We start from the raw sequence: 12099 nt of genomic DNA on the forward strand, positions 1-12099 counted from the left end.
ATTATGTATGTTAAAGTTGAAAGGAACAGAATGTCAAAGCCATCAAGGATCTCAGATCATAGATTGTAGAGGAGACCTGTGCCTGTTCAAAATTATAAAATCTCAGGGGTTGGAAAGGACCTCTGAGGGTATCTGTCTAGTCCAGCCTTTGCCTGTAATCCTTTCTTCAGCATACCTGCAAGGAGTCATTGACTCTCTCCTTGAAGAGGTCTAGCAATAGGAAACCTGCTGCTTGCTAAGGCAGCCTATTTCCTTTAGAAAGGTTTACTTTAGGAAGCTTTTTTTTTTTAAATGTGGAACTAATTCCTTTATGTGGAATGCCTCCATTGCTCCTAGTTCTCTCTGGGACAAGCAGAGCAAAGCACTTCCTTTTTCCACATGGTAGCCCTTCGCATGTCTCCCATTAACATTTCCTCTTATCCAGCTAAACATCTGAAGTTTCTTTAGCTACTTATCATATGACTTGTTTTCAGTCTTCTCACCTGGACTCACTGTTTTGTCAGTTCCCAGACCTGAGTGATGATCTGAATATTTCCTGACCAAGGCAGAATACAGTGGGGTTCTTACTTCCCTTTTTCTGAACAGTCTTTAGTAGGTCCAAAGATTGTTTTAGCAGTTTTGATTCCTGTTGAGTTTGCAGATCCACTCAAAGCTCTGATTCTTGTTGTTGAGTCACATCTCACTGGCCCTGTATTTGTACAGTTGATTTTTTGATCCTAAATAAAAGACTTTACATTTATTCCTCTTAAATTTCATCTCACTAGATTTGGCCTATCAGCTTAGCCTGTCAAGAGCTCTTTGGATCCTGTCTGTCATCTAGTATGTTAACTTTCCCTTTCAGCTTTGTGTAATGTCATTTGAGAATTTGATAAGCATGCCATCTGTGCCATCAGTCAAGTCACTGAACTGAGAGCCGAGACAGATTTTTGGGCTACTTCACTACAGGCCTGGCTCCAAACTTGACAAGAACAGCCGCTCCTTTTGGGGTCTGATGGTCATACGCCTAATTACAAAGCCACTTGATCATATTACACTCATTTCTGTCTTGTCCACCAGAATTACATGAGAGGCTTTGTAAGATGTCCTGCTGGATTTGAATGAATGAATGAATTGTTAATTAAGCACTTGCTGTGTGCAGGGATACAAATGGAAAAGCAACATAGAACCCTGCTTTTGAGACTTGTTTGTCTCTGTGAATGTTACTTCCTTGCTTTGACTCCTCTGGTATACCATTCTGAGTGCCTGTGCTCTTTGTATGTGTGTAGGCAGCTGAAGACAGGTTGCTGCCTTGCTTCTGGTTCTTTATACCTGTATTCTCCTTAATGGGTAATGCCTGTTATCCTTTGACCTGGCAGATTTACATGGACAGTTTTATGTCAACTTACCACTCTCTTTAATTGAAAACCCTCTTGATAAGATTTGGAAGTCTGCAGGCAGATTTTTTTTTTACCATCACTTGTTAGTTGCACTCTCTCCTTGGTCTATCATTCTTATATTTTAAGTCCTGGACCAGAAATCCAAATCCCATTCTCTGTTACCATTTTCTTAACCAGCTGTTCACATTTCAGATCTGCCTTTCACTTCTGAAGCCCTTATCGTTAGTGGATAACAGCATTAAAAACAGTACCTTTACCCTGAAGGTCTTCTATTTTGTGCTCAGAATATAAAGCAAAACCTAGCTTGGTATAAGTAGTTTTGGTTTCTTCAAGTTTCTGGGGATATATTTATCCATACATTAATCTCCAGAAGCAGATAATAGTTATCATGTCTGAGATAATGCCCTGAGCAGATAGCAATTCTTCTTTTTATCAGCTCCACATACAGCTCCTTAGTAGGGAGTAACCTATTGCTACTGTTGGCATTATCATGAAAGCAGATTGCTTTTCTAGGCTTAACTCTTTATCCACATCATTATTCCTTTAAAGTATACACAAAATGCTTCTTCCTCTTGAGGGTGCAGCTCCATCCAGTCTCATAACTGTTATATTGTATAGCTTCGAAGAAGGGTGCTCCTTTTTCTTTCTTTCTCTTTCACATTCTTTCTTAAACTCTTTGCCTCTTCAGGCTATTAAAAATACTTCATTCTTTATATAGAAATTCTTCATTCTTTTTAAATTTTAGATTTTAAGTCATTTTATTTTTCAATTTAATAAGCAATTTTCTCTCCCTCCAAAAAGGGAAAAAAATAAAACTCTTGTAACAAATATGTAGAGTTAATCAAAACAAATTCCCACACTGTGCACAAAAGTGTATATCTCATCTTGCATCTTGAATCTAACACCTCTCTGTCAGAAGGTGCATAGCATACTTCATCATCCGTTGTCTGGAATCATAGTTGGCCTGATTAGAGTTCTTAAATCAGTCAGAGTTGTCTTTACAGTATGGTTATTCTTGCATAAATTGTTTTAGGTTTTGCTCACTTCATTCGGCATCACTTCATAGGTATCTTCCCAGGTTTCTCTTGCTGCACGATAGTATCATTCTCCCCGATAATTTGGAAGTAGACATTCCTTCAGTCTTTTCAAACCATGTTTCAGGACCCCAGCCTCTTGGTTTGGCATATGTAGCTGTTGTTTAGCAGCATCAGAAATGGCAGCATGATGCATGCCATAAGTCATTGCAGAAGTCTCTTTGCTCTCTGTATTTGCTGAAAGTAAAGATCCTCCATTTTGTCATGTTCCCATTGGGGCTAACTCCCACTTACAGAAGACTAAACTGGTCCAGATGGAGTTATCAAAGGTCATACAGCTAGTTGATTGAAACTAGAACCATATTTCCTACCTCTTGGACTAAGCCTTTCCCCTGTGCCATGTGTATACAAAGATACAAGCTCTCTCTTTCTGGGTTTGTCATTTGTAGTGATTTGGGGTGAATGGAAATGAAATGTTACCTAGAAGCACTAGGTGGCGCCATCGTGCATGGAACACTGGAGGATGTTCTCCGTGCTGTTGTGCTCTTCATGACTCCATTTAGGGTTTTCTTGGCAAAGATACCAGAGTGATTCAAGTTCAAATCCAGACTCAGACACTTAGCAGCTGTGTGACCCTGGGCAAGTCATTAAGCCTTTGTCTGCTTCGGTTTCCTCATCTGTAAAATGAGACAAATAAACAGCATCTACCTTCCAGGGTTGATGTAAGGATAAAGTGAGAGAATGTTTCCAAAATGTGTGGCAAACATTAAAGCACTGTAAAACTGCTAGCTTCTTCTATTTCTTTGTGTCTTTGGGAGGTCAGGGTATGAGGCTTTGTAGAGATGCCCCTCAGTGCTTCCTTCCCCACTGTGCAGTGACACCTGCACAGCCCTCCCTCACTCAACACAAAGTCAAGTACGAGTCATGTCATCATTTCTCTGATGTCATGGTCTTCTTCGGCAATGAAGGATGAACACAGACCTTTGAGTAGACCGGGCTGCCTGAAATGGGGACCCAGCTAGCTGGGTAACTCAGTTCATCTGTTGTCCCCACCCCCTTCTCCTCTCCAAAGAAAGGTAAATTTGGATGGCCAGAGGTTGCCCAGTTAACTTGGGGTTTATGGGCCACATTTCTTGCTCCCTTCCTTCCTTCCTTGTTTTTCCCAAAACCTTAAACCCAGTGCACTGAAGCCCATACATTGCACAACAATAGACCCCTGCCCGAATTCTACTTCATGGCTGTTAATGGACCTTCCTGGCTTCAGAGTGATTATCAGTAGTAACTATTACTCTTTGCTTTTTTTCTTTTGCTCATTGAAGGGGACATTTCCTGATTGCTTCTTAAAGAGGCCTGTTCACTGAATGGGCATTAGCTCACTCTTAAGTGAGTACCTGAATAGGCCAAGGTCTCCCATTGCATCCTGAGCCTTCTCCGATCAGCCTGATGAGTATGTGGTCACTGGATCCAGATGGCTCAGGAGAGGAAAGTGAGGCTGGTGACCTTGCACAGCCGTCCCTCACTCAAAACAAAGTCAAGTGCAAGTCATGTCATCATTTTTCTAATGTCATGGTCTTCTTCAAAAACGAAGGACAAACGAAGACCTTCCCCGCCGTGCAAACATGGCTCATCATTTTTTTCTAGTTTTTAATATTTTTAATTACTTATTTTATTATTTTTAATATATTGATACTTTCAGTAACTCCAGTGCCTCGTTGTCTCAAGAAGAAAGTGTTGAGTTCTTTTTTTATTTTATTTTTTATTTTTTATTTTTAAATTTTATTTTATTATTATTATTTTTTAATGTTTAACAATCACTGCCATAAAATTAAGATTTTATACCCCCCACACCTACCCCCCACTACCCCCCTCCCTCCCCACGACCGCATACAATTCTGTATAGGTTCTACATATACTTTCCTATTGAGTACATTTTCACTATAGTCATGCTATGTAGTTGAACTAAAATAAATGGAAGAAATCATATAACAAATCAAAACATGATACACAAAAACGCACACACACACAAACATGATCTGCTACATTCTGCGAATGACTTCCATATTTCTTTCTCTGAGTGTAGAAGGCATTTTGCCTTGAGAACCACCTTTGGGATTTTTTTTTTTTTATAAGAAGTTTTTGCGTTATTACAAAAATCCAAGTCTACCAGAAAAAACTCTCACACACTGTGGTCGTTGCTGTGCACAAAGTTCTCCTGGTTCTGCTCCTTTCACTCAGCATCAGGTCATATAAGTCCTTCCAGGCCTCTCTGAAGTCTTCTTGTTCATCATTTCTTATGGCACAATAGTACTCCATTACATTCATATACCATAATTTATTCAGCCATTCCCCCATTGATGGACATCCCCTTGACTTCCAGTTTTTGGCAACTACATAGAGTGCTGCTATAAATATTTTTGTACATGTGGGACCCTTTCCCATTTTTATGATCTCTTGGGGATATAGTCCTAGTAGCGATATTGCTGGGTCAAAGGGTATGCACATTTTTGTAGCCCTTTGGACATAGTTCCAAATTGCTCTCCAGAATGGTTGGATGTGCTCGCAGCTCCACCAACAATGAATTAGTGTTCCAACTCTCCCACATCCTCTCCAGCATTTATCATTTTCTTGTTCTGTCATGTTTGCCAATCTTATAGGTGTGATGTGGTACCTCAGAGTTGTTTTGATTTGCATCTCTCTAATCAATAGTGATTTAGAGCATTTTTTCATATGATTATCGATAGCTTTAATTTCTTCCTCTGAAAATTGCCTGTTCATATCCTTTGACCATTTATCAATTGGGGAATGACTTGTATGATTATACATTTGACTCAGTTCTCTATATATTCTAGAAATGAGGCCTTTATCCCCGAGCTTAGCTGTAAAAATTCTTTCCCAATTTACTACATCCCTCCGGATTTTGGTTGCATTGGGTTTGGTTGTGCAAAAACTTCTCAGTTTAATGTAATCAAAATTATCCATTTTGCATTTCATAATGCTTTCTATCTCTTCTTTAGTAAAAAAATTCTTCCCTTCTCCATAAATCTGATAAATACACTATTCCTTGCTTCTCTAGTTTATTCATGGTATCAGTCTTTATACCTAAATCATGTACCCATTTGGATTTTATTCTTGTGTACGGTGTCAGGCATGGGTCTATGCCTAATTTCCACCACACTGTTATCCAGTTTTCCCAGCAATTTTTGTCAAACAGTGAGTTCTTATCCCAGAAGCTGGGGTCCTTGGGTTTATCAAACAGGAGGTTGCTATATTCCTTGCCTACTGTGTCTTGAGTGCCAAGTGTTGAGTTCTTAATGGAGATACCAGGAGCTCAAAAACTGGTGACCATTTGCTGGAAAAACTTTAAGCATGACCTTGATAATAGCTCTTATATGGATTGGCTGACTTTGGTCATACAGCCTCTCTTATCTGTTAGCTCTGTGGGTTTGGACAAACCATTAAATCTGCGTGCCTCAATTCCTTCATTTGTAAAGTAAAGTTGTACTAGATGGCCTTTAAGCTCTAATATGTGGTCCTATGATGATTGCCAGGATTTTGGCCTCAAAATTATTTTTTTTTATCCACAGTAGCTCATGAGGAACATCTACTAGGGCACGAAGGAATTGGTCTTTATCTGTAGAGCTCATGTTCAATAAAATCACAGCTCTCTGAAGCTTTAAAAGAAAATATTTTTACAAAGCTTGTTTAGGAGTTAAATTTTTTTAATGTATAGTTTCAATTATAAAGTAGTTTATATATTTATCATACCTTAGGCACTTTATTCATAATAGTCTCATGAAATAGAATTGTGCAAATGTCATCATCCCCATTTTATAAATGAGAAAGAAGCCTCAGAGAAATTACTTGATTTGCTCTGATCACACAGGTAGTAAATAAAGGGAATACAGTGTAGTCTTAACAGTTTCTTTGGTATTACAAATACAACCATCTTTAAATTGATAGATTTGATAGATATGGAGGTTTAATTTTTACTTTAAAAAAAGTATGGCAACCATTTCTAGGCAACTCTTATTTAACCTCAATAAGTTAACCTTGTTTATGGATTGTTTAATATTTTTATTCTTGAACTAATTTTCCCTATCTCCTTCTTCCCTATTATACTCTTTTCTCTGGGCTAAGTGTCAGGGAAAATTGACTTCCAGTAGTGGAAGTTCCTATTAAATAGCTGTGTGGCGCTGGACAGACTCATCACTCCCTCTGGACCACTATTGTCTGGGTTATTTTTCTTTATTCCTTTTTACCTCTTGTAGAGCATGATGAATTTTAACTCTTCTAGTAAGTGAATCAGAGAAGCAGATAATCAGTCCCAGAGACTTGGGTTCAAGTTCCACCTCTGAGACATAATGCTTGTGTGACCTTGACATAGGTACTTAACCTCTTTGAGAACTTGCAAAGATTCTAAGTTGCAGTGTAGATGCTGATTTGTGCAGGTAGAGGGAGTTTTCTTCTATGGAACTCCCTGCGTGGATAATTTCATAGATCCAGGCCAAAAACTGTATAAAATATCTGTAATACATATATGGAATACATACATGTATTTAGATGTGTAGATGTTTTTCTATATGTATATGTTTGTATGTGTGTATATGTGTGTATAGATGTGTATGTGTCTTAATCACTTTGACTCTGAGGTCTCTTTAGAATCAGTTCCCTGTGTCCTAGGCCTGATGCACTGATGATGTCTTCTGATTGAATTTTCAGGAGAATTCCCACCATCACAATGACTGTGCAGACGACTATAAGCAGCAGCTGTCGTACAAGGAAGACAAACCTCAGGGGCCCTTGGAATCTGATTCTGTGGAGTTCAACAATGCTATAAGCTATGTGAATAAGATCAAAACCCGTTTTCTTGACCACCCAGAAATCTACAGATCATTCTTAGAAATATTGCATACTTACCAGGTAAAAATGCTGGGAGTTGGATTAGGGAATGTGTTTGTGGTATTATCTAGCATTATGTGTAGGTAAGATGAAAGAGATTTGATAACTCAAGAAAGCCCCTTGATGTGAGGTTTAGATCTTCTGTCACCTCCCTCTCAGAAATCCTTAGCATCTTGTTGTCTCATAGGTGATTGATAAGATCTCAGGTCCCCAAAATGAGTGAATTTTCAAGAATTTTCTAGATGTCTCAACAAGCATGGTTTTGTGTCCTGGAAACTTCCCCTGTTGGGTCTGAACTGTTCTCATATAGTGCATGTGCTTCTTTTACCAGCACCATCTGGGGATGTGGAGATGTGACCTCCAGTTCCTTGTTTCTCACCAGATATATTCCTGTCCCAACTTTAGTTATATTTCAGATAACTAAGACTTCTCCCAGTCCCTGCCTTCCTTTATCTTCATTTCCTGAAGAACCATCTTTAAGGTGGTTTTGGCTTTCTTTTAAGGTACCTTACTTGTGTGGGGCCATGCCTTGCTTCTTGTTCAGATGTTCTATACATACCATTTATCAAAGAAGGTGAAACAAAGAGGGTGGAAAAGTCCTTACTAGAATAAGACCTAAGATTTCAAGATAAAATTATGGGAAATCTGAGAGTTTTGCTGTTTCTTAATGGATAAGTGACATACCTGAATCAATAACTATAAGATTTTAACAATAAAACCTACTGAAAATATACAACAGTATTTGGCATTTCAACTAAGACTGATAAATCTTGAGGGTTTTTTGTTTTTTTTTTTTTTGGTGTGCCAGTTACCGGCTTGAAATTTGGCACTATGAGAAAACATCTACAGTGGAACTGAGGAATAGAGCTGCATTTGGGCTGGGTCTTGGGAATGTCACCAACTAATTGTGGAAGACAATAATTGTGTCCAAATGATAGACAATCCCAAATTTATTTGCATACCTTTGAAATATACTGAGTAATCTTTCTTTGGGGGTAGGGTGATGAGGAAGGCCAGATAGCTCTTCTCATTACATTTTTTAGGAGAAAAAAAGTAATGGAAATTGAAAGTGAATTAGGATTTCCTAATCAACTATTAGGTTGGGAAGTCTCCGCTTATTGGGAGGGTTAAGCTTGTTAGGGTTAAGCCTAATATGAAGCCCCTTCCAGTTAATAAAAAGTCACTGAAAGGGAACTTGATTTTGGAGAGGCAGTGGGAAATGGTGGGTTGACAGGGTGGGTTTAAATTCTGTCTCATTAAGTCCTGTCTCAGACCTATCTCTGTAACTAGAGGCAAGTAACTTTACCTCTCACAGCCTCCTCTTCCTCATTGTAAAAGTGGGCAGTATGCTGCCATCCCGCCTGGCTCCAGGGTTTCAGACAAATCTCAGAGTCCTGTACAGACTGATTTAGTGTTGTCCTCATCTTTACTATTGGGGATCTTTTTGGTGCTGCTCCTTGTTGGAGTGGTGGCTTTTCCCAATTGTATTCTTTTGTAATTTCTCTGGTATCAGCTTGAGAAGTGCTTGCTTCTGAGAGGTGCTAAATTGCTGCTTCCTGCTTTGCTCTCCTCACCACCCTGCAGGTGGATCCTTTGGTCATCTAAGCCTTGTCCAATACAAACCTTCCCTTCCCAGAGAAAGGAAGTAAAAGAGTGTCATTATTGGAGATCGCTGAAGGTTTGCTAGGCAACAGGTTTCTAATTCTCCTCCTTTTCCCTGGAGGGAATGTTTGTTGCCAGTCTGGCACACAGTCATGTCTTCATTGCAGTATATTGCATGCCAAGCTGTCAATGACCTCCTTTTTAGTTTTCTGTCCATAATTTGATGCTTGAGTGTTACAGGATGACTCTTATCACTAATGATTCATACTTCCTTCCCTGTAAATTGACAGAAGGAGCAACTGAACACTAAAGGACGCCCTTTCCGGGGCATGTCAGAGGAGGAAGTATTTACTGAGGTAGCTAATCTCTTCAGAGGACAGGAGGATCTACTTTCTGAGTTTGGACAGTTCCTTCCAGAAGCTAAAAGATCTTTGGTATGTACTGAGACGAGTTGGACCAGCCTCACAGGTAGCTCACTGACTGGTGTAATGTTCAGTGCTGCCCTGTGTGGATTCATTTTGATCATGTCTCATTGGGAAACTTTACTAAACATGTGAAGTATGACGACTTGTCATTGACAGCCAGAGGTCCTGGTATATGTGCATGGTCTCTTTGCTATCTTGCAACATTTATCTAGCTCATCCTTTAAGCTTTTGGAGAACAGGGGTTTTGTCTGTCTTTCCCTTGGGGTTTCTGTAGAGATTCTACTTATGAGTTCTTTGTATATTAGGCTCCCAATGCAGCTAAAGCTCCCTCTTATTTTGTTCTGCAGAACACTAAAATTAATTCATTATATGAGCAGTCCCCAACTATATAGAGGTTGTCTTGCCAAAATCCATTTATAAGTTAGTTGGTCAGAACTCAAAATATATTTTCCCATGGAAGCAGTGTTATATATGTTGATTGGATTCCCAAATTAGACCTCAAAACCTATTTAACCCATAATATGGCTGATGGATTTTACTGATAGTGCTTATGAGCAAATTGCCACCATTTAAACGTGTTTAAAACATGTTCAGAGTTCCAACTTGGAATATCTGGCAAGCATCTATCCTTGCTAAGACCCCAGCATATATTCATCAAATATGTGGATAGATTGCTATTCAGCAGACCAGACATTTACTGGATTTAGGACTTTGGACAAATTAATATTTAATAATCTCTCTGGGTCTCAGTTTCTTGATCTGTAATATGGGAAAAAATAACATTTGCACCTAAGCCTCTGGAGTTGGTTCCCATGGCCTTGGAGAAGGGAGACAACATGTGGAAGTTGGAGAAAGGTATTGTGGTGAGGAATGAGACTGAGATTGGGAGTGGCAGGTGGGGAGTGCTGGGACTGAGGGAATTTGGCACAGTGAAAAAGTGGGATTGAGGAATGGGTGGTAATGAACAGAAATGAATTGGGCTTTTGTCTTTCTTCTCCCTCTTCTTCTATCCTCCTGCTAGTGATCTTGGGGTTAAGAGTTGAAGGACCCCAGGAAACAGGATGCAGTGATGTAGGGGAAGGGAAATGGGCTAAAACCTGTTACCTGCAGTAAGAGATGGGAATTCTTGTGGGCTCCTTTTTTTGTAACAGATGCCTGTGAGTTAGGGGCTGCCTATATTTGAAGGTTCTTGAGTACTCTCTTTCCTCTCGATATCCTTATCCAGGAGAAATCTGGTTCTCATAAGATGAGCCTTATGAGAAAGTAGCTTTTATGGGGCTCAGTAGGCCAGAGTGTGGAAGGTAGAGATTTATTACTGTCCTTTTTTGCCTTGGAACACCATCTCACTAGGAATTAGGAGGCTAGGGGCTAGGTGAGCTGAGGACATTGCCCACTTCTGTTCTCTTGGGGTGGCATATGAGAAGGAACACTTGACTTGGAGTCAGGAGAATCTGTGTTTGAGTTGTGACTGGCCTGTGAGACATGGGAAACTCATGTTCCCACTCTAGACTTCAGTTTCCTCATCTGTTAAATGGGGGTTAACAGGTGACTTCAAAGGGTCTCCTTTAAATATCCTATAGTCCTACATGTATCCATGTTTACATTAAATTCAGCAAATATACTTTCTTTGTATAACACTGTGCTAGAGCATGGGAGTATATAAAGTTTATATAAGATATAATCCCAGCCTTCATAGAGCTTCAGATCTAGTAGGGTCAAAAAAATATAATTTTTGAAAAATGCTTATTGACTGACAAAAAAACCAATGGTGAAGGATCTGAGTCTCCACCAGCCCCCACTCCTTGATTTCCCTTCCTCTGTTACTTGATTCCTTTAGTAGGAGCTCTTAATGGTGGCCTGTGAGCTTTTTTGTCTAAGATTTTGATAACCATATTCAGTAGAATCATTTTCCTTTGTGTCCTGTTGTATGCATTTAAAAATATGCTTCTGAGGAGGGGTCCTTAAGGCATCCCCAGACTGGCTGCCAGAAGGGTCCTTGACACTGAGAAGGAGAACCCCTGAGCTAGACCCACTAAATCTGGGGGTTTTATTTGCATTACAAAAATCTGTGAAGACTAATTATTTGCATTTCAACAGTTTTACCCTTGGGTTCTTTTAAACTGCAGCATCCTCTGGTTAAAATCCATTTATAAACATCCTACTCTGTTAGATGCAGAGCAGGTTAGCTTTAATAAGGAGCAGTGTGTATGGGTTATGTTAATTCCTGGTCATTTATTAAAACTCTGAGGGGAAAAAAGCTAAATTCTGAACCTTTTTTGTGACTGCTGAGAGGCAGCCTGGCATAGTGGATTAAGGGTCAGGAAGACCTGGGTCTTGCAGCGTGGTTTTGCTACCAGGGCAATTCACTTAATCCCTCTCAAGCCATTCTCAACCTGTAAGTACTGATGAAGTCATAGATCTGGACTCCCCAGAATAATTTTTAGGGCTGTGTTAGTGTGGATACAGTGGCACATGTGGAAGAGATGCCAACCTTTATGTCACAAAGACTTGGGTTCAGATCCTGGGGCTTTGTCACCTTAAGTGACAAAGTTAATAATGCTTGTATTAGTCATCTCCCTGAAGTGTATGTAGTGTTTATGTAGGTGTAAACATGAGAATCACATGAGCTGTTACATCAAAAATTTGTTTGTAAAGCTTAAGACACTTTACAAATAATGTGTTTATTATTACCAAACTAAAGTTAATTGAGTAAGTCTAAATTGTTGTTTGAGAGGGACTGTGCTAAAGGTCTAATGGACAGAG

The 12099-nt window shown here is 39.4% G+C and overlaps 1 protein-coding gene across 3 annotated transcripts in view; it reads left to right on the forward strand.

The window, feature by feature from the left end:
* SIN3B (SIN3 transcription regulator family member B) overlaps nucleotides 1-12099 on the forward strand; it is a 56773-nt gene that overhangs the window by 12160 nt on the left and 32514 nt on the right. For all 3 annotated transcript variants that reach the window (XR_011965498.1, XM_072601270.1, XM_072601269.1), the window contains exons 4-5: nucleotides 7130-7330; nucleotides 9202-9345. Coding sequence is in view for 2 of the 3 variants with exons in the window: in XM_072601270.1 (XP_072457371.1) it covers nucleotides 7130-7330; nucleotides 9202-9345 (345 nt within the window). In the remaining variant the exon portion in view is untranslated. The remainder of the gene's footprint in view (nucleotides 1-7129; nucleotides 7331-9201; nucleotides 9346-12099) is intronic.

This window comes from Notamacropus eugenii, chromosome 4 (genome assembly GCF_028372415.1).
Source record: "Notamacropus eugenii isolate mMacEug1 chromosome 4, mMacEug1.pri_v2, whole genome shotgun sequence".
In the NCBI taxonomy this organism is placed as follows: Eukaryota; Metazoa; Chordata; class Mammalia; order Diprotodontia; family Macropodidae; genus Notamacropus; species Notamacropus eugenii.